The sequence below is a fragment of the Strix aluco genome, chromosome 7 (assembly GCF_031877795.1).
Source record: "Strix aluco isolate bStrAlu1 chromosome 7, bStrAlu1.hap1, whole genome shotgun sequence".
NCBI lineage: Eukaryota > Metazoa > Chordata > Aves > Strigiformes > Strigidae > Strix > Strix aluco.
Genome location: NC_133937.1, coordinates 34,980,172 through 35,007,857, shown reverse-complemented (window position 1 = coordinate 35,007,857; position 27,686 = coordinate 34,980,172). Strand labels below are relative to the sequence as shown.

Here is a 27,686-nt window from a genome sequence, read left to right as displayed (position 1 = left end):
TCCAAGGTAAAGACGGGATAACAGCTAAAAAATAAAGTTTTAATATCTAGCCTGTGGTACTACATGCATATTTAATACTTAGTCTGATGTTCCTGCATAGCATTTCAAACTAAGCTTGTGCTGGTAGTAGTAAGTTGTAAAGTAGCTGAAGTCACTTTGAGTTGTTAAAGTGAGAAGTTGATGATGACACCTTCACCTCTGCCATCTTGCATTCTCATGAACTATATCACAGGGAAGTTGCTGATAAATGTTAAAGCCTGCTCTTAGGCTGGGACCCTGGCATTGCAGGTTGAATTATCACAGAATCATAGAATGGTTTGGGTTGAAAGGGACCTTAAAGGTCATCCAGTTCCAACCCCCCTGCCATGGGCAGGGACACCTTCCACTAGCCCAGGTTGCCCAAAGCCCTGTCCAACCTGGCCTTGAACCCTTCCAGGGAGGGGGCAGCCACAGCTTCTCTGGGCAACCTGTGCCAGGGAGTCACCACCCTCACAATGAAAAATTTCTTCCTTACATCTAAGCTAAATCTCCCCTCTTTCAGTTTAAAAACATTACCCCTAATCCTATCCCTACGCCACCTGATAAAGAGTCCTTCCCCATTTTTCCTGTAGCCCCTTTAAGAACTGGGAGGCCACTATAAGATCTCCCTGGAGCCTTCTCTTCTCCAGGCTGAACACCCCCAACTCTCGTGTCTAGCCAGTGAGGACATTATCAAAGCAAACTTTTAAAAGAGGTGCTTTGCTTTGCCAACCTTTCTAATGTCAAATTCCTTAAAAAGTCAAGGTTGTAATTTTTTGATTTTGTGAATTTTGGGAATGTTCTTTGTTGTGTTGTTTCCATTTTAGATATGTAAGTAGTTACATGTAAAGCATTTCCAAGATTATGTGTATTTTTAGGAAAACTATACCCATTTTGATTACAAAAAATATTTCTATGAAAAATGGTAAAACCAGTAAATAGTAGAATGGGTATAATAGTAAAATAGTAGAAGTTGTTATTCTGGTTTGGGTTTTTTTTCTCCCCTTGGTTTGTAGCTTGAAAATTTGAAAGAAATGAGTTTTCAAAAAATTACGCAAACTATTTGCTAACTACCAAATTCTAAGCAGATAGTTAATGGATTTGCAGTATGTCCAAATCATTTCTGTATTAGAAAAGAAGTATTTAATTTCATGTAGCTGGCAAAACTGAAGATCACAGCTTTTGTTAAATATATTATAGCCTTACAACCTTTAGTGAATGTATATTTTTTTGGGTGTTGCAAAAACTTTCCTAAAACTAGAGTATTTGGGTTTTTTGGGTTTTTTTAGGAAGCTTTCAAAGCAGTGGAAGATATTCATGGGCTATTTGCATTGTCTAAGAAACCACCCAAACCACAGCTGATGGCAAATTACTATCACAAAGTTTCAACTGTCTTCTGGAAATCAGGAAATGCTCTTTTTCATGCATCCACACTTCACCGGCTTTATCACTTATCAAGAGAAATGCGAAAGAATCTCACACAAGAGGAGATGCAGAGGTGGGGAAAGATATTTAATATGATCTTAGATTTTATTTTTAAACCCATAGGTTTAAAAATTGTACCCCAAAAGAAGCAGATGACGTGTATGGCTATGAGCAGCTCTGCTTAAAGTGGCCAGTACTAATTGCCTCAAAAGAAACTTAAAGCAAGAAGGGTGTTTGACAAAGCTACTGTGTAAATAATGTAAACATCAGGATCGCCTTAGTTAGGCTTCCTTCTCTGTTACTGGCTGGGAAGCTAAGCAAGTTAATAAGTATCTGTGTTTTGGTTCCTTTTTCTCTTCTGAATGGTGGTATTTACTTCACAAGATTTCACTATAACTAGTGTAAACTTTTCCTTAATATATAAAAGTCTGTATAGCCAAATGGCCTTTAATTTTGTGGTAACAGGTATGATACTGGCAAGGCTTTTGAGGCATGCAGAATCATTGACTGCATTAGCCTCTGAAGTTCATGTACAGGCCTTTATAAAATCAGAATCTGGGGGGGAATAAATAGGGAAATTCTTATGTTCCTGTTCATCTGGGTACTAAGGTCAAAATTTAAATATTTAATGTAATTTTTATTGTTACATCAAAAGGTACATCTGACTTGCACAGTAGCTTTTAAAAATCAGTGCAATCAAAATTACTGGTATGGATTTGCAGTTAAAATAAGTTTTTAAAGGTGCTGCTTTCTGCTGTTTTCGTTGTTTTATAGTATTTTGATGTTTACAGAGGTGGCTTAAATTTCTTTATCATTTCTATGTATATATACATATGTGTATATACACACATTGTAAGTAATGAAAAGATGTTATCAAAATATTTTCCTTGCTTACCAAGAACACTACATTCTGTACTTCTGTTGCACGGTTTGTCATGTTTTCTGTTATTGCTGGTATTTTTACAGTTTTGCATCATGAATGCTACTCATTCCTACTCTTGAACTGGCACATATATGAAATGAAAAGAAATTAATTAGTGTTCTCTTGCAGTTCATCTTTTGTGGTTGTACTTTGTCAACAGGATGTCTACTCGTGTCCTTTTGGCCACTCTGTCAATTCCTATAACTCCTGAGAGAACTGATATTGCTCGCCTTCTGGATATGGATGGTATCATTGTTGAGAAACAGCGACGTCTGGCAACCCTGTTGGGTCTTCAGGCCCCACCCACACGTGGCAGTCTCATTAATGATATGGTAGGTAGTGGTGGTCAGGTGAGCAGCTTTTAAATATTGAGTCGTCTTTTTGGACTGTTTTCCTTCTAGAGCACTGTGTTTAGTTATGGGACAGCAGTTCAGAAGTTAATTGTATGACTTACGGTATAGCGTTAAAATTTCACGTTGACAAGAAGGACTGTTTGGAAATGGCAGCAATAATGAGAGGCCTAAATGCTTGTGTGCACTAAAGAGTCAGATTCAATATTGTCCTTTATGTCACCCAAGCAACAAATGTCAATTTGAAACTCTGAGGGGTCTGAAAAGGTTTGTAACCTAGAATGTTTTTTTTTCCTATTCTAAGGTGTGTAATTAACTGAACCTAGTGTTTATTTTTCTGTTTTAAATGTATTTTGAGTAAGCACAGATCAGATACCAAATAGTGGACCGTAAGGATCTGAGTGACTATGAAAACTTCCTTGTGTTTAATTTGAAGGGAGGTTGGATTTATCTGTCTTCAGATCTTCCCAGATACTCATAAACAAATCAGGCATTCAATCATAGTTAGGTATTTTCAGAGGATGCTTGAATTTCTTGCAGTCATTTGCATGCATGCCTAAAACTTACATTCAAGGTTCATTTTATAATTCACGTTAATTCTTCTGGTACCTCTCCAGTTTGCCTTAAAACCACAATTTAAAGCTTCGGAAGTTTACTCATGAACAGAGATGTGTGTTTTTTTTAGAAGTGGGCCTACATCTGTGTACTAAGACTTGTGTCTTAGAAATGGCTAATAAGTTGAGGGGGTTACTCTGGTCTAAATACTTATTTTGATATGTTTTTTGTCTACTTTCCATTTTTAAATACAGTTAAGTGGCGTAGCATAGCGTTATTTTCACTGCCATTAATAAGAATGCTGTAATAAAAAATAAGTAGTCTCCTGTATTAAAAGGTACATGTGGTGCCTATTTTACTTCATGAATATAAAATTCTTAAAGCACAACTATTTCTTGATACTGTATTTATTTTGAGATCTTTGGATTTTTTTGTTGACTGTAGGTAAGGTTCAACGTAGTGCAATATGTTGTTCCAGAAGTGAAAGAACTTTACAATTGGCTTGAAGTAGACTTTCACCCGCTCAAGTTATGTAGCCGTGTCAGCAAGGTAAGTTTTGTAGTGCTGTGTATTTAGTAATTGGTCTTGACTAATAGTCTGTTATTTGAGTATTGGTTTGTGGTAAATACCAGATAGCTGCTTCTATTGCCAGAATTTTCAATGGTAGGCTTTATTTGGTCAAATTCCATTACCATGACGTGTAGGTAACAAAATACACCAGATTATTGAAATAGAATGAAAATTCATTCAGGCCTCGAGGGTGCTGTTCATAGGGCCCTGCTAAAGGTGCAGAGTTTTGGGAACGTATCAGAAGGTTGTCTTGGTGGAGTTGATACTCAGTTAAATTTTGTTTAAATAGGCAGAAATGAGAAAACTGTGTACGCACGTGTACATATGCGTGCAAATGGCTTGTGTGGGAAGTGGAAAAATACACCAATGACTGTTTTTACTATTAAAATGTAGAGTATTGGGAGGTAAAACAATGTGAGAATGTTGATTAGGTTAATGTAAATTCTGCAATTGATGAAGCACATCATGTTCTTTTTCTTTGATAGTGGGAACAAAGATATTTGAGGTGCTAAAAAGAACTCGAAGGTAAATTAGCAGTGTGGTAAATGTTGCCAGTACTGTCAGTCACCTTCATACAAAAAAATGCTAGCTATCCATTAAAAGTATCAAAAGATACACTTCAGTAAAACAGTGTAGTATCTGGACAGAAGTGCTGTTGTTTCATGAGCTGTAGAATAGAAGTATTTAAGAACCATGCTTCGTACTTTAATGTTGAAGTTTTTAAGGGTTGGTGCAGATAGAGTAACTTTTCAGAATTTTGATAGGTTCTGAACTGGGTGAAGGACCAAGCTGAAAAGGAACCTGAACTGCAGCTGTATGTTCCTCACCTGCAAAACAATACCATTCTTCGCCTTCTGCAGCAGGTATGAATAAAGAAAATGTATGTTCATAAGTATACATAAGTTAGAAAATGCTTTATAAGAATGTTAAGTTGGAAACTTCCATGTTGAAGTAATTTTCTTCTATTGAATAGAATACCATTGTCATTTTGAAATACTTTTTTCCCAGTATACAACCTGTTTCTTCAGGTTTGTACGTCATTTAGGTACAGCATAGAGTAGTTAATAGTGGCTGCATACAGTGGCATAGTCTCTTGCCTAGATTTTCTTCATTACAGATCTGTGATGTCTTATTTAAGGTAATTCATTTTCTTAAAACTTTTTGTGGAGTAAGGTTTGAGTTGGGTGGTTTGATTTTGTTTTGTTGTCTTTAGGTGTTTTATAAAGTGCACATTTCATTGACCTGCTTTCATTACAAGTGACGAGCAGTGTTATTTCTGATGTGCTAAAGAAATAGTTGAAGGCTAATTAGCAGCATAGCTGTCTGTAGTTACTGCTGCCAGTCTCCTTCATACAAAGAAGCCATTCAGGAACAGCATTTAATCATAGGTTAAGTTTGAATATAGTACAGAAATAAAATCCTGAAAGAGTCTTTTTAATTCTATTAATATGTATATGTTCATTTGTTGACAATTGAGTAAGTTAGCTTTATAGCCTGTACAACAACTTTTATTGCTGATCTCTTTTTAATGAGGAAAAATACCTGATGTTTCTGTTCACATACAGGTGGCCCAGATTTATCAAAGCATTGAATTTTCTCGTCTGGCCACCCTGGTTCCTTTTGTTGATGCTTTCCAGCTGGAACGTAGTATCGTTGATGCAGCCAGACATTGTGACTTACAAGTAAGCGCTGTAAAAAGACTTCTGTGAGATGGTGTATGAATTCCCGGGTATTACATTGGATGAAAAACTAACTGATTGACATTGAACCCAAGGAAGACAATTGATTCTGATAGATGGAGATAAACTAGAGTAAAAGATGCATGTGACAATAAATTAAGAACTGACAATTATTTGCATTCTGGTGTGTATTTTTGATTTAGGTCAGCAATCATTAATGTAAGTCCAGTAGAAGTAAAAGTTGAAATAAAAGTTGCTGAAACTTGCCCTGTGAGCCCCAGTCATTTAGTCCAGCATATCCTGAAGCAAATCTAACAAACCGGGATGTGAATTTCTGACTCTGCTGAATTAGTTGTGCAAGACCAAAGAGCTAGCAGTTGCTGACGTTGGTTTTTGTCTAACCAAGTGACTGAAGTAAACACCAGTGTCTGAAATGTGCCCCGATGTCTGAGACCTTTCAGCTGCTGTTGAAGATCGCGTTGTTGGTAAAGTTGTCTTTATTGAAAGAACAACAGCCTGTAATGAAATGTTTAAGCTGGTGATGAGATACAAGTAGTTTTCATTGAGGTTGCTTTAGTAATTATCCATTTAGGTTTTTAGATAAAGCTGAGTTAATTCATTTAGGTTAACACACAGCTTCAGCTTATATTTTAGATGTTGAAATTGTCTGCATTAAAGTCAGGATTCTTGTTTTGCATATTGCTAATGTGGAGAAAGAGGCAACAATCATTTGTCTTGCAGTGCTTATTTCATAGAACCATTGAAAGTTCAGCTTCTTCTAATGAACTTTTTTTTTTGTATAAACAATGGAAATCAAACTTTTATTCACAGTGCTGTTTTTCTTCTACTAATTTGGCATTTCTCATAGTCTGGTGTAGCTAAAACTTTTTTAAAGTAATTCCTGCTTAGGGCTTCTGTTGAGTCACATTGGTCATAGGCAGAGCAACAGAGAAACTGTTTAATAAATAATAGAATCCTTTTTCTTCCTATTTGTTTTTTTGCAAAGGTTCGCCTTGATCATACTACCCGGACACTGAGTTTTGGCTCAGATTTGAATTACAGTACTCGAGAAGATGCTCCACTAGGCCCTCAGCTACAGAGCATGCCTTCTGAGCAAATTAGAAATCAATTGACTGCTATGTCCTCAGCTCTGGCTAAGGCTCTTGCAGTCATTAAGCCTCCTCACTTACTGGTAAGCCATTTTGAGTCTTCTGAAGATGTTGACAAATTCTGACATTTCCCTTGTGTGCGTTGTGTGACGTTTATCTGTTGCCCTTATGCAGCCTTTTATTTTTTTTTCCTTTTGTTATTTTTTTGCTTGTCTGATCCACTGCTCCCGCCAGTAGTCTGTTCTCAGTGCAGTGGTAATCGATATTGTTACTGCTGTCCCCTCCTTTCAGAACAAATAATTGATCCTTGAGGTATTAATATATACAAATGTAGTGTAGCATTAATGTATTTATTAATGACAAAGTATTTTGCATCTGTTACATACTCATCTGTTCTAATAGGTGTAAATTTTCTGGTTTAACAAGACAAGCTTGTTTTGTAGTTGTGAGATGACACTTGAAGGAGTTACTTGGTTTACCTTTCCTTGACATAGGAAAGGCAGTCAGCTATCTAATGATTAATTTAACGTGACATTGCAAGGATTTGAGCAGGTAGTGATTGGTGCTTTTGTACACTGGTTTATTTTCAGAAGTGTGTTGCTCTGTTTTTCAGAGTATTGTGGTAACAATCTTTGATCTAATTTGACAGTAATAACGGGCTTCATTTATATACTTGTGGATTAAGTAGAAACGTAAACTAATAGCTTTGGTGTAAAGTGTCAAGTTTAGATTTTAATGTGTTTTCTCAGATTAGATGTACCTTTTCATTTCATTTTTTTTTAGCCTGGTGGTAGTCAGCTATTTGTGCTTGTGAAGAAGAGTTAAGTCATTCTTAAATGCACCCAACTAGTTAGTGTTTGGTCATAACTAAAATCATGTTAAAATGTACACAACGGGCCCGAGTAAATTGCCAGTGTTGCATATATCAGGTTTAGGATATACTGAATAATAACTTACCCGTAGGTGGGCCTACAGAGCTAGGATTTGTTTAAAATTTTGCCAGCATTTTTGAAAATCCAAGAGCCTGCTTTCTTTATTCTTCCTGGAGAAACTGCTGTTGTGAAGAACCTGGAATGTAACTTCATAGTGGAATCTAAAAACACAAACAAAAGATCCCACAACTCAAGAACTGACCTGTCTGTTACTCCCTGTCCTCCTCAACTGGGGCTGTTGGCTTCAGGGTCGACTCACCAATGAGCTCACATTTCAGGTTCTCCAGAGCCCCCTAGGAGCAAGGTGTAAATCAGTCTTGGATTTCCAGCATGCTTTGGTTGTGGCAAGTTAAACCTTCACTTCTCTTAAAAGAGCAGTGGTAATTTTTTCTTTTGTTCTAAGTTCATGAAAGATTTCATAGCAAACAAATATTTTTTTCATATGGAAAAAAGGCTGATAGCAAGATGTCAATGTTAGATTCTTTACATGGGTTGAAATACTAAGTAACGTTCTTAAAATACAAACACGCAAAGTAGGACTGTATCATGACAAAGTTTTCCCCTAAAAAGATTTTATTAGTGATTGGTATTAGACATATTGTTGGTTTGAAAGAAAAAAACATGCTTTATCTGTACATTCATAGATAGAAATGACAAATAGGCTTGACATGTTAGTACAATTAGCTGAATAAGACAGAAATGCTAGTAATTACACTTGTAAAATTGGAGTACAGTATCAAGGTTAATACCAATCTGTCTGGTTAGAGAAGCTACAGAGCAAGTTGATACCCTTTTTTCCTTTGCTATTCAGATCAAAACTTTTCACTTTTTTTCAGGTGCTTAAAAACTTAATTTCTTTCAAATTTGTTATAATTTGCAAAATTGTTAAATTCATCTAAAGCTTTTCATTTTTGTGTTTCTGGCACCTCCATTTATCTTTAAATGCTTGCAGGTCTGCAACAAAGTATGGGTGTTCCAGTGTTTTTGTTGAATGCCCTAGAAGTGACAGATGACTAAAAATACCTCTGAGCTAGCTCACATTTCAAGAGCAGCATGACAGAGGGAGTGTAGTGAGCTGGTAGGCCTGCAGGGTTTTGCTGCTTGCTGTGGTGATTAAAATGGGCTGGCACAGTTACACCTCTTCATGTGCGCAGCATGAATCTCTACAAGGAACTGTATAGGTACTCTGGAGGAGAATGGCAGTGCAGTGAGAATTAAAGAACAGTCCATATTCTAGTGTCTAGAAGTCTAGTGCTTCTTATAATTTAATTAAAACGGTCTTATAGGCAATATTTATACCTAAATTGTTGATGCATCAGTTTTTTATTATTGCACAGATAGTGCTTTGTGTCAATTAGGATATTTTTCTCTTGTGTGTTTGGAAAAAAACCCACAACTTTAAAAACAAGGGGGCTTTGGTGACATGTGGTGCTCTACTTGCTAATACATGCAGAGACAAGCAAGGTTGACACCCCCCTTTCAGTTAGAACCTTAAATATCAGTAACATATGGGTGTGCAATATTTTTGGACAGGAAAAAGTGTGAAACTAAGATGTGTTGCAGAATATTGTCTTACAGACAACTTTTTCCATGTGCATGTGGTTCTAGTCAGTTGACAGTACCTTGTATGCCACTTGGATTCGATTTGCCATTACAGTGTATTTCCATGCAGTTGGCAGGTTTGGAGAATAAAGCTAACCTTGAGTTTTCTTTGAGAAGCATTTGCTATGCTTTCTGCCTTTTTAAAGAGGTGCTATATACATCATTGTCCTATTCTTAATTTAAATTCAGCAAGAGAAGGAAGAACAACATCAGCTGGCAGTCACCGCCTTCTTAAAAAATTCAAGGAAGGAGCATCAGCGTATCCTTGCACGTCGTCAGACTATAGAGGAAAGAAAAGAGCGCCTTGAAAGTTTAAACATTCAGCGTGAAAAAGAAGAACTGGAACAACGTGAAGCAGAATTACAAAAAGTCCGGAAAGCTGAAGAAGAGAGACTGCGCCAGGAGGCAAAGGAAAGAGAGAAGGAACGTATCCTGCAAGAGCATGAACAAATCAAAAAGAAGACTGTTCGTGAGCGCTTGGAGCAGATTAAGAAGACTGAACTAGGAGCCAAAGCATTTAAAGATATTGATATTGAGGTAGACAACTTATTACTGAAGCTTTGAGTTGTATTTTTATGCTTCTGCTGTTACGTTGTTAGGCTGCCTGAATTTCATGTTCTTTACTAGTTTTATACTGTAGCTGGTCTTATAAACAGTTTCTCTTAAAAATGAGACAGTTTGACACTTAAATTTTAATTTGCTCAACAGAGTAAGTAAACCTTAATTCTGAGTTGGGATAGGACCTTTTTTTACCCGGAGGAATTAAGTCCAGCTATTTGGTTCCCCCCTCCCCTTGTTGCTTGAACAGTATCTGAAATACAAAATAGACCCTCAGATCCAATTCTGTAGTACCTGGACTGTGTCTCAATTGAAAATCAAGATACAAATGCCTTGGAGAGTTTTTTAAAAATAAAATACAAGTTACCCAGAAGAGAGGAAAAGAAACTGAGAATGTTTCTGAAGAAAATCAGTTTAAAAGTTAAGGGGAAGGTTGCAGAGAAGCTTAAATAAATAAACCACATTTGTAACAGAAAAAATGTTTATTTTCTATTTATAACTGCTTGGTTGTAGGATCTTGAAGAATTGGATCCTGACTTCATTATGGCTAAACAAGTTGAACAGCTTGAAAAAGAAAAGAAGGAACTTCAGGAACGTTTGAAGAATCAGGAGAAAAAGGTACAAAGTAGGAAGGGTACAAAACAATGTCTATACAATGCTTTAGTTAGTGATTGTGAACTCCTGTATTGATACATAAAAATATATGCACATATATAACATTGGTGTTGAAAATGTTATTGTATGAAACTAAAAAAGGTAAATGGGTTAAAAACCCATTTAAAAACATTTAAAAACAGATTTTCTAGTATCGGTGCACAAATCTGCTATACTTAATGGAGTTGATTTGAAAATGGACCCTTAAGCTGTGTGTGAACTGAGTCTTGGCTGCGAAGACTTGTAATTCAAAAATGTTCAGACCTGCTTACAGAAGGTGAGGCCATTACAGAGAAGCTAAATTTAATTAGTTTTAGTAGTCCTCACTGAAACAGAAGAAGTTCCACTACTAGAGCCCTTCTAGATGGCAGAATAGGGTCTGCCTGAAACTTGCGTGACTATAAAAGTGTGAGGAACATGTTGTTGTAGTAAACAAAAATATATAACCTGGTCAAGGTGAACCTCACCCAGGACTTCGGACAGTATTCAAGAATGAAGCAGAGGTTATATGATACAGTTGATAGTTCACTCTCAACTTTCTAGTATCAAGGCAGTTTTAATTTACTTAAAAAGGTTCCAGTGAGGATCTTTTATGCTGCAGGCTTGTAAACCTCATGCTCATACTGGGCAAAGTAGCAGAAAATTAAACAGTAGAATTAGTAGTCACCTGGGTAAATATGATCTACCTGGAATGGACAGCACAACTTCTATAGAAGAATTATAAGCCAGGGCTTCCTTTTGGAGTTCTCTGAAGCTGTCAGAACAAACATAGGAGTGAGGATGGTCTGGTTGGTGTAACTAAGTTGGATTTTCCAAAAAGCTTTTTAAAAAGAAATCTTAGCAGCTGTGGGGTAAAAAGAGGAGTCTTCAAATGAAGTTCAGTTTACATAGATATTTTGTGAAGGGAAAGTGGGGAGAAAAAATTCCCTAATCTTTAGATTTACTTATTAAATGATGAGCTCTAAACTTAACATTCTTAGCAGTGAGAACTTGGTGGTTCTGCATCTTGAGCACTGTGTGCGGTTCTGGTCTCTCTCAAAAAGGACATGGTTGAACTGTAAGTTTGAGAGGAGGCCAACAAGAATTATCAATGCTGTGCATTGGCTTCTGTGTAAGAAATGTCTATATAAATTAGTACCCCGATGTCTGAAAGACTCGTGGAGGAAGGATGTGGTAGCAGTCTAGGAGTGTACCTGCTGTAACAGCTGATGGTGGGGGAACAGTTGTTCTTGGACTGACTGCAAGGGATAGTGAACTAGGAAGCATCAAATGAAGCTGGTAGGAGCCATGATCAGAACTGTTTGTAGGTAGAAGGTGGGTCCTCATGCTGTGAGCCATAGACACGCAGGAGTTCTTCCCAAAGTACATTGTTGTATAGGAAGAGCGTCTTTGAGTTCAGAAGGACAAGAGGAGAAATCCACCTCTAAATGCCTGCTAAATACAAAAAAAACTTCAACACAGGAAGTGCCAGGAGCTGAAAATTGATGATGCTGAGAGAGCATTGTATATATGCCTGCCTCTGTTCTTGTGTCCTTGCCTAGGAGTGCACTTAGTTACCAGTGGTAGAGGCAGGTTCTTGCTTATCTGGACCTTTGATGTGGTCCAGTGTGGTTGGAGAAGTCTCCAGATATCGGGGTTTTCTTTGGGGATCCTGAAGATTGAGTCTTTCAGGTTTGGTATTTGCATTATGACATGCTAAAGGTATGTTATCTTTATTTAGATTGACTATTTTGAAAGAGCGAAGCGATTAGAAGAAATTCCTTTAATAAAGACTGCATATGAGGAGCAAAGAGTGCATGACATGGAGCTGTGGGAGCAACAGGAAGAAGAAAGGGTAAGAATTTTTTGTTCAGATGATAAAATCGATTAGCAATGAATGAAAAATAGTGTGTTTTGAACTTTTTTCCCCCAGCTCAATCCAAGGGAAGAAGGGAAAAAGTTGATACAAAGAATGAAGTGTTAGCTTCGCAATTTCATTGTGCTAGTGGACAGCAGTATCTTCTGTCTTGGATCTGAAAGAGAAAAAGAGAATTTCTCTTTCTAGTGGCTGAGGTAGATTGAATGCAAATATATAGTAAGATTTTGCTTTGTAATACTTTGTATATTTTCTATTTTTAGATCACCACTTTGCAGTTGGAGCGCGAGAAAGCCCTTGAGCATAAGAACAGACTCTCAAGGATGTTGGAGGATAGAGATTTGTTTGAAGCCAGGCTCAAAGCATCACGACGAACAGTTTATGAGGTACACAAGATATGGTATTGTAATAAAATATTCCCCTAAAGTGAGGAACTAAACTTTGACCCAGTGATTCTTCATGGAAACTAGAAACAGATGAGTATCTAGAATGGCTCAGAGTTACGGAATTTTTTATTTCCTGTTCTGACTAAAAAATAAATTTGTGCACCCATTCATAGATACTATCACTTACCATTTTTGACAACTTCTGGAATAGCTTATATGGAAAATAAAAGGTAAATTATTTCTATACAGCTATTAGAAAGAGATCATTGGGTAGCATATGAGCAGCCATCTGTATCTGTACAAGTGCTTGGACTTACTGTGGTGATGGAGTAATACTGACAATAATATTGAAGCTGAGAAATAGAAATACTTGTCTATTTTTTTTTAATCTTTCTGTTTGAATCTGGAAATTATTTTGACAGTTCAAGAATTCTTCCAGTTATGTTTTATGTTTGGAAAATTTAATAACAAATTGGACCATGAGGGCAGGGAAAAATTGTGCCTTTGTTTCTTGCTCTACATTTTTAAAATTCTACATTTGCTGAAGCTGTTCATAGCTTTGATTATTTGGGTATGTTGCAGTAATAACTGTTTAAAAAAAAAAAAAGGCAAAAGAGGTATTATGTTAAATTAAGAAACTGCAGATGATTCTTTGTAACAATATAGGTAACTTTAGGTAATGTATTTTAGGACAGGTAGATTATTGTTCAGGTATTTCCTTTCCTGAAAAAGCAGGTGAAGGACTAAAATTGTGCATGGTGATTGTCTTCCTCCTAAGTAGGAGTATGTTCCCTTATACAAAATCAATTGCAGAATAGGTTGAAATGGCAAACAGGTAGTTGTTTTTCAGTGGGGCAAAGTTAATATGTTGCGGTTGGTTTGTATTTCTGAGCAGCTTTATTTAGCAATTTGTGTAACTGTCTGGCTCTTAAACATTACAGTTCTGGTGTTTTCATGTGTATTCTTTGTATTTCAGGATAAACTCAAGCAGTTCCAGGAACGGTTAGCAGAAGAGAGGCGTAATCGTTTGGAGGAACGCAAGAAACAACGCAAAGAAGAGAGGCGCATTACTTATTACAGAGAAAAGGAGGAAGAAGAACAAAGATTACGAGAAGAACAGCTGCTTAAAGGTATAATCGAGACTGTGATTATTTTATCCTTTGCATCCTTGACCCATTCCGGGTTTGTACGCAGCAAACTTCTGGTTTCCCTGTTTCATGATACTGGAGGAAGTCTTTTCACTTTCAGTCAGCGGTGAAGACTGTGTTCATTGCTGGTAGATACTGTACCTTCACATTTTACCTAATGCACCTTCTGAATGCTTAGGCGTGCAGCATAGAGATGAAAGTAAAGCTTTGGAGGAAGAAGGGAAAATGAAAGCAAATGAATGCTTCCTGCCCTCCCCTCCTCCCAGATGGAGGAGATAAAATAAGGGAGGCTAATGAAGAACTGAGTCTTTGATTTTAGTTGTTTACTTCGAGTTCTGGCCACTTGTTTGTGCACATCTTAAAGAGACTAGAAAAGGAATGTTGGTGTCAGATGAGGAACTCAAAAATTATAAGCGACTCACCTTTCTTTGTGAATTGCATTGTCTGGTAGCCTGCTTCAAGGCTTTAGAGGAGGAAGAGGTGCTAGGCATCCTGTAACGTAAATTTGTGTCCTACTTGTCACTTGGTGGAGGAAGATTTTTATGTACCAGAATTCATAATTGTGCAGTACTTAAAAACCAAACAAAGAAGCAAGCAGTCCTGAATATCAAATTTCTGACACTGCTAGCTGTTTGACCTTTTCTAAGGAAGGGATCCTCTACTATGCTTGAGAGTAGTTACCAGTATTTTAGCTGGCTCATTTGTGGTCTGTACATCAAATTAACATAACGTTTTCTTACCTTTCTTGCTAGGTGTTGTTCAAGATGTCACATTAATGGATGTATCAGGGTTCCTTTTCCTATTGAGTTAGGATTCTTCTAGAAAACAGGTTCTGTGGTTAGTTAAAGGCATCTTGTGAAATGCTTGGATTTTTTTTTTTTTTTTGTAATAAGGAGTCAAAAGGGGAGATTGTATTTTGTAACCCTTCTGTGGATTACAGCAAAGTAATGGAATTTATATTGGTAATATGTTCTATTTATGTTTCCAACTCTGCAGAGCGTGAGGAAAAGGAACGCATTGAGCGTGAGAAACGTGAGCAGGAACAGCGTGAATACCAGGAACGTGTCAAAAAACTGGAAGAACTGGAGAAGAAAAAACGTCAAAGAGAAATGGAGATAGAAGAAAGAGAGCGTCGTCGAGAAGAAGAAAGGAGAGGTCTGGATGACCCCTTTTCAAGAAAGGTAGGTAATACCTGCAGGTTTGTTTTTGTTCTGACTGCTCCTTCTTCTGTGTATCATTTGGAAGATGGTAGCATTGCAAAATAGTAGGTTAAGATTTTTTTTTTTGAAGTTGTGGCATAACTGGCTAATTTAATAGTGAAGTTATTGTCAGTTTCAGCTCACTGTCAGGATCTGGAATATGTAGTTTAGTAATAAAGTAACAAAGAAACTACTAAGATCCAAGCTGTTTACAAACTAAACTAATAAAGACTAAAAAGAACACTGAACAAAATTTTCTTTAATGCAAAAGAAGGAAAGCTATATTGGAAGCAAGTATAGTGACTCATGCCAAAATCAGGCATTAGAGTAGATACTGAAGGAAAATCCCAGACTGAACATAAAAGCATAGACTTATATTTTATAAGAAATATGCAGTAACATAAAACATAAAAACAAGAGGTGTGTGCAACTTCCTACTTACAAATCTAAGTATTGGGGAAGATCATTACTCCAATCCAACAGGAAACAAACCAAAAGTTATTTGCAAATAAATGTTTAATGATTTAGAAGAATGTGACTGAATACCACAAACCTACGCTCCTACTTTTTCAGAAGTTATCGATAAGAGAACTAGTTTTAAATTTCATCCAGCATAGCCGTTGTCTTTATTTAATGCATGCTTTGTTGAGTAACACTATGAAGATAAGTGATCAGAGCTTGTATAAATTGTTTTGATAGTCTATCTGGTAAATAATCATCACAATCACAGAGTAGTGGATCTGTGAGATCTTGCCCAACCTGTGTATTCCCCATAGTGAAGTGTAGACTTTGACGAATAAAAACACTTTTCAAAGAGCGGTTTAAAACCGGAATACCCTTTTGTAAAGAGGTTGGTTGATAATGTGAAATTGGGTATTTTATATGGTTTACCTAATTGGCTTCTTGTGGTGGAATTAAGGAATAAACTATGTTAAAAATAGTGTAAATGGTTTGTCTTTGTCCAGCAAAGGGAAGAGACATTTACCTTTATTAAAAAAAATTAAATTATTGTTCTGCCCTGCATCTAAGCAACCTGTGTGAATCACAGATACCTCATCTGTTCTGTGCATTGAGGTACTCAGAACAAAATGGTCACTGCTACAGAGAGCTTTCAGTTTATTCAGTTACATCTTATGATCTGATTAGAAAGCACCAAAGCAAATAATTCTTTGATTTCATTCCTACTGTCATTAAACACCAGGAAAGTGAAACTGTTAGAACCTCTTTTTTTGTGTTAACAGGTGTTAGCTATGGCTCGCTGTAGCTGTTGTTCATACACTTGTTAGTGTATTTGCATATACCCTACCCTACTAGTAAAGTATGTGGCACAGAGGGAACCATACTGGTTTTTAAACTGTGTCAGAAACGGTAAAGTTACTCAGTTAAGACCATACTTAAATTATTCAAACTCTTGATAGTTCAGTATTCTCTACAGTGTAACAAGGGAGTTTTTAATGATACGCTTTGAAAGGAATAAATTATATGTTGAAAATGTTAATTTTAAAGTATTCAGGGAGACTGTTCCTAATTTCTTTTGACACATAGGAATCTCGTTGGGGTGATAGGGAGTCTGAAAGCTCCTGGAGAAGAGGTGGTGAGGCAGAATCTGAGTGGCGACGAGCACCAGTGGAAAGGTAATCATTGGGTTACTAAGCACCAGTTGTACTGGACTCAAAAGATGCAGGCTCCCTTTTTGTTGCTACTGCTAAAGCTGCACTAACTGAATATTATCTCATGCCTCTACATCTCTGAAAGTTGCCTTGTATTAAAAAAATTGCTTTGTAAGGATCTCAAAATGAGAGGTTTTATCTTGGAACTGCATTCAGATAACATTCCTGTTTTATTTATCTTAGATATGTGAAAGCTAGCAGACACCTTTCTGCATGTGATAAACAACTTGCTTGTTTTCTTTTTTAAATTAAAAATTTCTGTCCCACTCAAACATTGGTGTCAGTGGTATAAATACAGAGTGGGGAAGGATGACAAGCAAATGCAGGGTTCCTGGATGATAAAACTGTTTGAGATTTTCCATTTAGAAAATTGACAGTAATGTATAAGAATAGTAAAGTCAAAATTCAGAGTCTTAAACTATTCAGGTCCCAGAGTGAGTCACAGAGCAGAAAATATGTGCTATAAACTAAAAGTTCTGAAAGACTGTATTGAACAGAGAAGGAAGGATTTCTGAAGGAAGACTATTCTGAAGGTACTTGTCACCTTTTTAAAAAAACCCCGCTTGTTCACATCTGTATATTTTAGGGGGTTTGGATATGTTCATTAATAATGAAGACTGTTTATACAGGTGTAGCAAATAAGATCTTTAACATTTGTCCATCCCTCTGCTACACAACAGGATGAGTTGTACCTAACGTATTTCTGATGGTGCACGTCTAGTTGTTCTTAGAAGCCTGTGCCCATGGAGATACCGCTGCTTGTTCCAATTGGCAGTATGTTTTAGTGCTTAATTAGCCTTCCAGGTAGATAGATTTTTTTTTTTATAAATGTCTAGCCTTAATTTCCAGTGCAGCAGTGTAAATCCGTTACAGCTAACTCTGACTCCAGCGGAAGCAAATTAATTTACTCTTTCTCTCTCTAGTAATTTCTTCTAACATATTGGAAGAGTGTGATTTCTTGATTAAAAAAATAGTCTTTCAGTCTTTCCTTAAAAGCTATGTTGTCATGCTTGGTAGTGATCCACTTTCTCCTGTATTGCAAAATCAAAAATTGGATGAAACTCCTGGGTGAAGCCTTTAAGTATTAACATATTGCAGAAGTGTTTAATGCATCTATTTATATGCTTCAATGTGATTTTTTTTTTTTTTTCCCCACACACAGAATGATACAGGTGACCCATGTTCATTTTTTAATCCTTATATCATAGAGTTTTTCTGCATAAGTGTTGTCTTAGTCATTTATCATTCAACTTTTGTAGTAATTGAGCTCAGTGACTGCTAAGGAGTTAAAATTAGGTATATTTTGAATTATTATGTAGCATGTTTGGTAAAAATTTCCTTCTTTTGCTAAAAGGAATATACTGAGGAATACTAAAAGGAAATACTGATAGCAGTCAAAATTAATATCTATGGAATTTTAAGTAAAGCAGTGTTTCTCAATGATTTTCTTTTTGCTGAACTAGGAAATAGAAAAGTAGAAGCAGTGATGCTCAGACATAATTGCAGAAGAAAGGTGTAATTCTGCATTCTTTAGTAGCCCTTAGTCTACCTTCAGTTGGATTTTAACTCTAAAGGGAAAATGTGTTGGATACCAAGACAGAAGTGCAAACCTAACTGTGAGTAAAGTAATTCCAAACTGTATTTCTGAATCGAGTGATAAAGGCACTAACATAGAGGACAGACCATCAGATTTAATTTGCAGCATGTATCTAGTTGTAAGTACAGTTATTGGATATATGCATTAAAAAGTCCTTAAGGATGCTAGTACAAGGAGAGGAGCTATAAAATTTGATTCTCAGACAGTTTCTTATGGAAATGGCACAGTCGTGGTGTACATGCCATATTGGTACATAGGCCCTTACAGCCACGGAGCAACCAATTGTACTATGCAGCAGTCCCCAGAGTGCTGGAGTCCAGGTGATGTTCTCAGTCTCTTCCATACCATGGTTCCAGTTACAAGAAAAAACAGATTTTACAGAAAGGTAAAAGAGTCCAGGAAGGGCTGTCTGTCTCTTGGACTGCTAGTGGCTTTGTTATGAGTTAACAACTAGACTGTATTTGCTTTCTGTACTTCACTGTGCAAGAAAGGTAGTTACTGTAAGAAACAAGAGGAAAATAAAACTAATGATGTAATCTTATAAGGAAGAGAATGAAGTTTTCTGATACAAAAAAAATATTACAAATATTGTGATTGCTGGAAAAAGAGGTTAACATAGAAGTTCTATGTAGGAGTTAAATTAAAAGCCAGTTGATTTAGTAGAAAAAGTAATTTTATGGTGGTACCTCTTGTTCTTTCTCTAGATCACAGAAAACCCATAAAATGCTGTCAGGAACTGGGCACTTGCTCATTGAAACAGTGAAATGGCAACTAATACAGACCTGGTATTCACGAAAAGTGGTGGGGCAGTGCTGCCGGCTGTCTCACTTGGCACAGCTCATTAGAGTTGCTGCTGCCACAGATCGCTGTCCCAAAGGATCAGCAAACCCGTATGTGCTTCTGGTCAAGAAATCTGAGAGCCAAAATGTATGGAAAAGGGGAGTTGACCTCTAGTTTATGTCTGTGCTGTTTGTGCCTGAGTTAAGACAAGCAAAAAAAAAGTTATAAACCTGTAACAGTGGTAGACACTACAGTGTGAACTTTGCCAGCAAATCTCTGCTTTATTTGGTAAAGCTGTCTGCATACGTGCTGCTCTCATAGATCTGTGTGTAGGGTTTTTAGAGGTATTGAAAAATGGATTCTGTAATAGAAACTGGATTGCATGACTACCAGTGACTGCCATTCAATAATATTCTTAATATTCATGCATCCCTCTGTTCTTATTAATTTATGAGATACTGTTTGCCTCTTAATTTCAGTAAACTTTTAAAGTGGGAGTAGGATTTCTAAGAGGGAAGGAAGGACAAAAGCTGAAATAGGAATACTAAAGTTGTCAAACAAGAAAAAAATGTGGAAACAGAGGCATAATTTCACCTGCAACTAACAGTTTAAAAATTAGAGTAGTAATACTTTAAAAATAGATTTAAAAATCCTAAAACCCTGAAAGAGTACCTAAGTATGAATTAATTAAATACTTGTTCATTTGGTGAACTTTATAATGGTTTCTCTACATGTCTTTTATGTCAAAATAATCAGATTTTTCAAAGGAGAAGATTATCCAATTTGAGTCTAAATGGAAGTTAACAATTTCCATGTCTTATTTTTCTCTCACAGCTCAATGGTAATTGCATTCGCTATTATTCTTCCAAAACTAGGAAATGGGCTGCTCACAATTCCTCAAAATTCTTGAGATGCACAGTTGTCACACTGTTGCCTCTTTGTTCTCACCTCTTGGAGTCCTACATTTGCTGTTTTATAGCAAGTTGTTGCTGTTCTTTTGTTTACATTTTAGTAGCATAGTGGATTTCTAAACCTGTAAGGTTTTTTTGTTTTGGTTTGGTTTTGATTTTATTTTTTGAATCCATGAGATTCAACCCCAGTGCAGCTTCTCTTCTCTTGTCAAGAAGCAGATGCCAGTGCATCTCTATTCCTTGTTTCTTTTTATTTCTGAGGAACTAGCTTAGGAAGGTTAATTTTCTGAAATAAATTAATCTGGTGACAAAGCCAAGGTTTATGGTCTAAGTGTATGTGTAAAATCTGTAGATATTGAACTAAAGGGTGTGTCCAGAGAAGTGACAAGAGTGGAAGGCTCTAAGGGTTGTTCAACAGTGTGTGATCTTTTCAGTATTAAAAACCCAATTATATTTCAGAGATGAACATGATGAGTCAATAGCCCAGGGAAGATTATCACCAGTTCTTTACTTCCCACGTACATCCTAGTAAGGAGAGTCTGGTGCAAGCACTGACAGCCTGCCAGAGCCTGGTGCACCCTGCTTGCTCTCAGGCAGCAGCAGCAGGTTGTCACAAGTTTACTACATTGTCCTGCTGTATCCAGTTGTGGATGCTTGTCAGTGAAAGTATTGCCCATCTGTTGGGCTGGAGCTGTGCCAAAGCATATGAAAATGGGAATCGGATTGTAGGGTTGGCATGTGCATGAAGAAGAAGGGGTACTTACTTGATGGTTGTGGGGTTTTAATACTGGTTCTTTGAGACTTAGCTTGAGTTTGTCAGATTAGGGTTGGTGCAGAAGCCAAACCTCTTCTCTGTTGTTTTGCAGCAGATAACTGACAGGGGACTGTAGTTATCCCCTTTGAACTGTAGTTTTGAAGGAGATGGTAAACTGTTCAGTCTTTACTGAAGCTGTAGGGATGGTGACCCACCACTTTCCCAGAGCAGTGAAGGCGATTAGAAGGTGCATTTGAAAACTGCAAGCTCTGTAAACGTGTTTGCAACCACACATCAAGTGGATGCATTCAGAAATGGCCTTGAGGGGTTTGGAGCTGTCGATTGAATGTGTAAAGCTTTCCTGGATGTCAACTTCTACTTTTTGCTCATTCCTTGTGGTTTTATAGAGATTGGCGTCGAGGAGAAGCAAGAGATGATGAAAGACCTTTCCGACGCGGGGATGATTTGCCCCGACGCGGGGATGATCTGCCCCGACGTGGTGCTGCAGAAGAAAAGGAACGTCCTTCTATGGAATCAACGGAGGACAGGCCACCGAGGCGCGAAGGAGATGAGGACAGGCCACCGAGGCGCGAAGGGGATGAGGACAGGCCGCCCAGACGTGGGCTGGATGAGGACAGGCCGCCCAGGCGTGGTTTGGATGATGACAGAGGAAGCTGGCGGGCTGCAGATGATGACAGGGGTCCCAGACGTGCTTTAGATGACGACAGGCCACCCAGACGTGCTTTAGACGACGACAGGCCACCCAGACGTGCTTTGGATGATGACAGACCACCCAGGCGCGGCTTGGACGATGACAGAGGCAGTTGGCGTGCAGCAGATGACGACAGAGGACCCAGGCGTGGGCTGGACGACGACAGGCCGCCCAGACGGGCTTTGGATGATGACAGGCCACCCAGGCGCGGGCTGGATGACGACCGGGGCAGCTGGCGTGCTGCAGATGACGACAGGGGTCCCAGGCGGGGGCTGGATGATGACAGGATGTCTAGGCGTGATGATGACCGGGGACCATGGCGCAGCACAGATGATGACAGGCTCTCCAGGCGAGATGATGACAGGGGTCCGTGGCGTAGCGGTGATGATTCAAGGCCGGGTCCTTGGAGACCGTTTGGTAAACCAGGTAAAATAGAATAATATAATGATCTTCCCTCCAAAGCGTGTGTTAACCTGGTAGATAATGGTTGTAATGTACTTGGTGCCAGAGATGGGAGAATCAACTCTGAAAATGTCTGGATTAATTTGGCTAATGTGGACACTCCTTTACTTTGTATAATTAAAACTTTTAATTTGGTTGAATTAAAAAAAAAAAAAATGCAGTAGTGTTGGTTGCTTGCCTGGAAGATAGCTAAAGGTCATGTAGTAATGCTGGTAATTTACCCATGGGCAAAACCAAACTATGTAAGTTGAGTGCTCTGGTGGGAAATAAACATTCCAAGTAGGTTAGCACACCTTGGGCTCTTTCCCTGCCCCCTCTATATGTCTGAGATGAACCTCCTAAGGAGGATTTTGATACAGCGTTCAAGTGGGACTGGTTTTGATGTGTACAAAGGTATTCCTGTTTTTACCATTCCTTTTTTGCTTTTGTGTCTACCTTTCTTGAAAGTCCTGCTTTGAGCAGGAGTTTGGACTAGATGACCTGAGGTCCCTTACAGTCTGAATTACCCTATTCTTGTATAGTTTATTTCTAGTCTTATGTCTTGTTGATGGTGACTAGAACAACTGTTTCTGATTCTTTTCAGAACTGTTGATGATGTTTAAATGGTAGGTATTATTTTGATTTCCTGGTTGTTCTTATTCAGATTTATGTATTCACAGGTGCCACATCAGCTTTTACAGCCATTAATTCTGTAATCCAAACCTGTAGAAAAGTTACTGTAAATCTCAAAATTCGCACTCCAATAGCTTTCTCCTCTTTCCTATTTAAAGACAAAGTAGGCTGCATAATAAAGAGCTCCCATTCATAAATAACTGAATGATACTGCAGGAGGCACTGTGTAAGTAGATGGTAGATGACAGTCATATTTTAAAGTAGTGCTTTAAAGTAAGTTCTTAAAAGATTTGTTCGCCTAAAATCTCACTTGTAGATTTTCACAAAGGAACCTGCTGTCTAAGCTACCCTTTACTTCCTCCTGCACTTGTTTTGCACAAGACCCTTGAGGAGTTTGTGGTTTCTGACTGAAAACTGCAGGGTGTAATCAGCTCTGCTGAACTGTTACAGGCAGCCCTGATAGATGAGGTATATATCGCTGTCTTTCTGTTAAGCAGTTTCTACAGTGTTTTGTCTATGGCTCCCACTCAATGTGCACGCTTTTTACAAGCATCTGGAGTTGGATCCTCAGGGATCAAAACTTGAAGAACCAGTTTCTGTGAGTGAAGTAAAGGATTCTTTGTCTACAGAGAGATCAGAGGTCAGTCACAAATTCCTTTGACTGTGTTTCTTACTTGTAGGGGGATGGAGAGAACGAGAAAAGGCTCGTGAGGACAGTTGGGGGCCTCCCCGCGACTCCAGACCTCCAGGAGACCGTGAATGGGATAGAGACAAAGAACGTGATGAAAATGAAAAGGATCGTGAGTTTGACAGAGAGAGAGATTTTGATCGAGATGATCGCTTCAGGCGTCCCAGGTTTGGCTTCTCTGTTTAAATACTTCTAGAATGTTTCTGTTGGGGGGGCGGGGGGGGGAAGTGCCCTGCTGATAAATAATATGACATTGCAGAGTGAAAGGAACAGTGGTTGGTTTGTATGAAATTAAGCACTTTAAGGGAGTAAATGGATAGTGGCATTTTGGGGCCTTTTTGGTTTGTTATTTTTAAGAGGACATGAACTGTTTACAGAAGGAATTCCAAAATGCTTTACTGCTTTTTTTTTTTTTCAACCTGTTATCAAGAGAATTTCATGTTAGGCTCCAGAAAAACAGAAAAGGTTTTTAAGTATGTCAGTATGTTAAATAGAGACCCACAGGGCCTGAAAATATCTGTGTTGTGATTTACTGCTTCTTTCCATAGCAAAGGTAAAATACTAACATTTAGTCTTATTTTACATTTTGAATGGCTAAAGGGATGATGCTGGTTGGAGAAGAGGACCAGCTGAGGAAAATTCTAGCTGGAGAGATTCAAGTCGTCGTGAAGAATGGGACAGAGGTGGTCGTGACATGAGAGATCGACGTACTGATGACAGAGATCCACCCCTCAGAAGAGGACCGCCACTCCGATCTGACCGGGAAGAACGTATGTTTATTTTAGTGTTCCTCAAGGTTTACATTCATTATAAGGGCCTTCAAGTTACTCTGACAGTGCTAGGATGTGGGAAAATGGGAATAAGTTGTATTTTCAGCTAATTCAACTCCCTTTGCATAAGCAAAGTAATAGAAAGAAGTTTTAGTGAAATTGAGAATTCTTCCTTGAATCTTGACTTTTTTTAGTTGTGCTCATAGTAGCATTTCACATCTGCAGTAGAAGGACAACATTTTAAATATGCAGTTTTCATAGTAGGATTATGTTCAGGGTGACTGAAATTCTTCTACTTAAATTATCAAGATAGACGTCCCAGAAAGTAATTTCTGGCTCATTTCTTAAAACCATTAAAATACAAGGGAAGTATTTCCAAACAAGGCCTTATGGGTTTCACACTACTAATGGTACTGATTTTGATGAATGACCTATTTTAATTGCATACATTAACCTGCTTTAATGATGTACTAATCCTTTGCCGTGTTTTAAAAATACAGCACCAGCAAATACATGTAGCCTGAGATACCACATCTTCCCATTTTGGCATTCTCACGTTCAGAACCTCATTTGGTCTCTGTCCCAAAGGCAGAACATGTCATACAGGACTTCAGCTGGCAGAAAGGCTGAGGGTTCTCAAATGTGGGGATTTTTTGAAAAAAAAAAAAAATTTATTTATGTAACGCATCAAGAAGTTTTGGTATTTGACTGGTTTGGTATCTGACAGAGCTTTGTTCACACATAGCTGGGGTAGAGTTCTTAACAACCTTTTGGTGGGAATGAACAATTCTACATACAGTAAAGGATGGTGAGTGCTGATCCCAGCGGAGCCATGTAATCGTTGCTGTTTATACTCTGATTTCAGTAGGCTGAAGAGTAATTTGCTGTTTTCTGAGACAGTGAACACCTAAACATTTTCCACAAGTGTTTTTAAGTCAGGATTTTTCTGTTTTCAGGGTTCAGTAGTTTCTAAGGAGACACTTCTGTGCATTTAATTCTGATAATAATATAAGAATATATTTTTACATCATAAAGTCATGTACATCAATAGAACATTCTTACTGCAGTTATTGTGTTTTAAAGATGACACTTGGGTTGCTTACAGTGATCCCAAAACTGAAAAGAGGCTTGAGTAGTTCTGTTACTTCACTATGAAATTAAACTGTTTGCCTGTCATCATCGTATTACCTCTTGGCAAGGTTGACAATCAGTAAATCAGACTGTACAGGGCGTATTTGTTTAAACTCTTGCAGGCTGCTGGTGGAGCATGACAAAGGTTGTTTTATTGTCTTTCTGTATTTGTAGCGAGCTCATGGCGGCGTGCAGATGATAGGAGGGAAGAACGTGGAGAAGAACGTGAAACAGTTCGGCGATCAGCTCCTGCTCCTGCTGCTCCTCCAGCTTCTGCTCCCCCACCAGCATCAAAAGATCGAGAAAGAGATGGGGAGAAGGAGAAAGGTTCCTGGAAAACAGAAAAGGAGCGTGAGCCCCTTCGCCGTACTAAAAATGAGACAGATGAAGAAGGGTGGACCACTGTACGACGTTAAGTGAAAATCACAGAGTTTAACCAATGTTTTAGCTTTGATTTGATCGAATCCATGGATTATATTTGTGCTTATAAACATTCTGAATTGGAATTCTTTAACAAATGTTTTGAGGTAACATGAAAGCATGAGCTTGAATTACTTACTCATATAGATTGATCATGCACAAAACTCACAGCAGAAGGTTGGAAATTGAATGCCAGTTTTTGAAATTTCAAAATGATGCTTATTTCATGGGTCATTTGTTGCTAAAATAAAAAGAAGCAAGCCCAACAGCTGTCTTGAGTAATGCTTCTATCTTGCACCAAAACAGGCTGACCTTTTTATTTTTAGTCTTTCTTAATTTGGAATGGGGTATTATCGTCACAGAACATGCATCTGAAAACACCTCTGTTCACACAGTAGAATTATTGAAAAAGCAGAGCGAAATCCATTTCCATAATTAGCTGAAAAAATATAAAAGCCCTCTTTTACATAGGTATCTTTGAGGGCAGGCTGTTTCTGAGACGTATTTTATCACTATCTGAATTCAGCAAGTTGTTTAAATTTGGATTAAATACAATAAACATAACGAGCATTAGCTACACTGGGGTATTTTCTGTAGATTTACTTGAATACACAACGCCTCTGAGGCCATTTTGCAGTCATCATTCCAGTAATGTATACTGCTGCAGTGTACAACCACAAAACTTCAAGCTTTTACAATTTCAGTGTTTTGGTAAGCATATGGCTATGTATTTTCTGTTGCCAATATCACAACTGCTTTTTCCATTACTGGATAATTCATGCCTTTCAAGGATTTATAAATATTGTCATATTTAAAATGTGTGGTTTTGGAGAAATTGTTGAATTTTTCCCCCATTCTTTGTCTTCAGGGTCAATTCTTTCCCTTTCCAAAAAAAGTGATTTGTAGTAATGGCTGTGTTGACTTCAATTTTGGGGTGTGGTAACAACGATTAACTATCTGGTCATACTGAAGCCAACACAGAACTTGCTGCTGTGTGTTTCTTCAATGATAAATAAACAACTTAAGGAATTAGCTGCTACAGCGTCTTGATTTTAGTAACTTCCTGCAATGTACGTTAATGCAGAACAGCTGTAAACAACTCCTTTTGTACGTGTACCTGTTTCTGTACTGGCTGAAGGAGAATGTGAGAAAACTTGGGGTAGTTTCTTCCTGAGAAACCTGGTTTCATTTTAGTGTTTGTGAACAAAAGTTGTAATCGTCCTCCTGTCCTTTTCCTGCCCTCTGAGTTACCCAATACTGGTAGGCTTCTCAGGAAAAACTTGCTCTCACAGTCATCTTCTGGGGGTCAGATTTTTGTGTCTTTGGAGCTTGTCCTGTCACTGCTTGTTAAGTCAGAATTCCTCTAGAGTGTTTTCTAAGCCAAAAAACTACTATATTGTTTGTCGTACAGTCCGACAAAGGATGGAACTAGAGGGCGGCAGCTATCCTGTAACAGTGCGTACTGGCTACCTGGAGTAGGGGGTGTTGCTGCTGTTCAGCTGCCTCTTGCTGTCCTTACGTTCTGTGTCACAGGGTCATTCCTCTTAAAAGGGACCCCAGGAGCTCACTTCACCTCTGGCTGGGAAATTACTCTGTTGCTCAGAAGCACATCTCTCCAGCGTGGTCTTGAAAACCTCCAAGGATGGAGGCTACACCGCCTCTCTGGGCAACCTCGTCCACTGCTTGACTGCTCCCAGACTGAAAAATTCTGGACTCAGAGAATAGTCTGGGTTGGAAGGGACCTCAGAAGGTCACCTAGACCATGAGCAGGGACATCTTCAACTAGATCAGGTTGCCCAAAGCCCTGTCCATCCTGGCCTTGAATGTTTCCTTGGATGGGACATCTACCACCTCTCTGGGCAAACTGTTCTAGTGCTTCACCACCCTCATTGTAAAAAATTTCTTCCTTATATCTAGTCTGAATCTTCCCTCCTCTAGCTTAAAACCGCTGCCCCTTGTCCTGTTGCTACAGGCCCTACTCCTGTCCCCACCTTTCTTACAAGCCCCCTTTAAGTACTGAAAGGCCACACTAAGGTCTCCCTGGAGCTGCCTCTTCTCCAGGCTGAACAACCCCCTTCTTCACAGGAGAGGTGCTCCATCCCTCTGATCCTTTTTGTGGCCCTCAAAAAGCTCAACCCTCTCTCTTTTCAGCATCGACCCAGTGTCTCTCCTCCTCCTGCCTCTGCACTGCTGCAAAAAGTCTTAAGTTTTCCTGGT

General features: G+C 38.2%; 1 protein-coding gene and 1 non-coding gene across 2 annotated transcripts in view; both read left to right on the top strand.

Moving 5' to 3' along the window:
- Positions 1 to 26,501, top strand: part of EIF3A (eukaryotic translation initiation factor 3 subunit A) — a 33,581-nt gene extending 7,080 nt beyond the window's left edge. The window contains exons 6-22 of the mRNA XM_074831388.1: positions 1,308 to 1,516; positions 2,526 to 2,697; positions 3,715 to 3,819; positions 4,605 to 4,703; positions 5,406 to 5,522; positions 6,526 to 6,711; positions 9,352 to 9,699; positions 10,234 to 10,338; positions 12,095 to 12,208; positions 12,493 to 12,615; positions 13,592 to 13,745; positions 14,760 to 14,944; positions 16,508 to 16,596; positions 21,082 to 21,812; positions 23,141 to 23,315; positions 23,749 to 23,918; positions 25,224 to 26,501. Of these exons, the coding sequence (XP_074687489.1) occupies positions 1,308 to 1,516; positions 2,526 to 2,697; positions 3,715 to 3,819; positions 4,605 to 4,703; positions 5,406 to 5,522; positions 6,526 to 6,711; positions 9,352 to 9,699; positions 10,234 to 10,338; positions 12,095 to 12,208; positions 12,493 to 12,615; positions 13,592 to 13,745; positions 14,760 to 14,944; positions 16,508 to 16,596; positions 21,082 to 21,812; positions 23,141 to 23,315; positions 23,749 to 23,918; positions 25,224 to 25,465 (3,324 nt within the window). The 3' untranslated portion in view covers positions 25,466 to 26,501. The remainder of the gene's footprint in view (positions 1 to 1,307; positions 1,517 to 2,525; positions 2,698 to 3,714; positions 3,820 to 4,604; positions 4,704 to 5,405; positions 5,523 to 6,525; positions 6,712 to 9,351; positions 9,700 to 10,233; positions 10,339 to 12,094; positions 12,209 to 12,492; positions 12,616 to 13,591; positions 13,746 to 14,759; positions 14,945 to 16,507; positions 16,597 to 21,081; positions 21,813 to 23,140; positions 23,316 to 23,748; positions 23,919 to 25,223) is intronic.
- On the top strand, positions 5,066 to 5,198 carry LOC141926227 (small nucleolar RNA SNORA19). The gene has a single exon (XR_012624073.1). It is a non-coding gene; the product is annotated as a small nucleolar RNA SNORA19 (small nucleolar RNA).
- Positions 26,502 to 27,686: the final 1,185 nt, after the last annotated feature.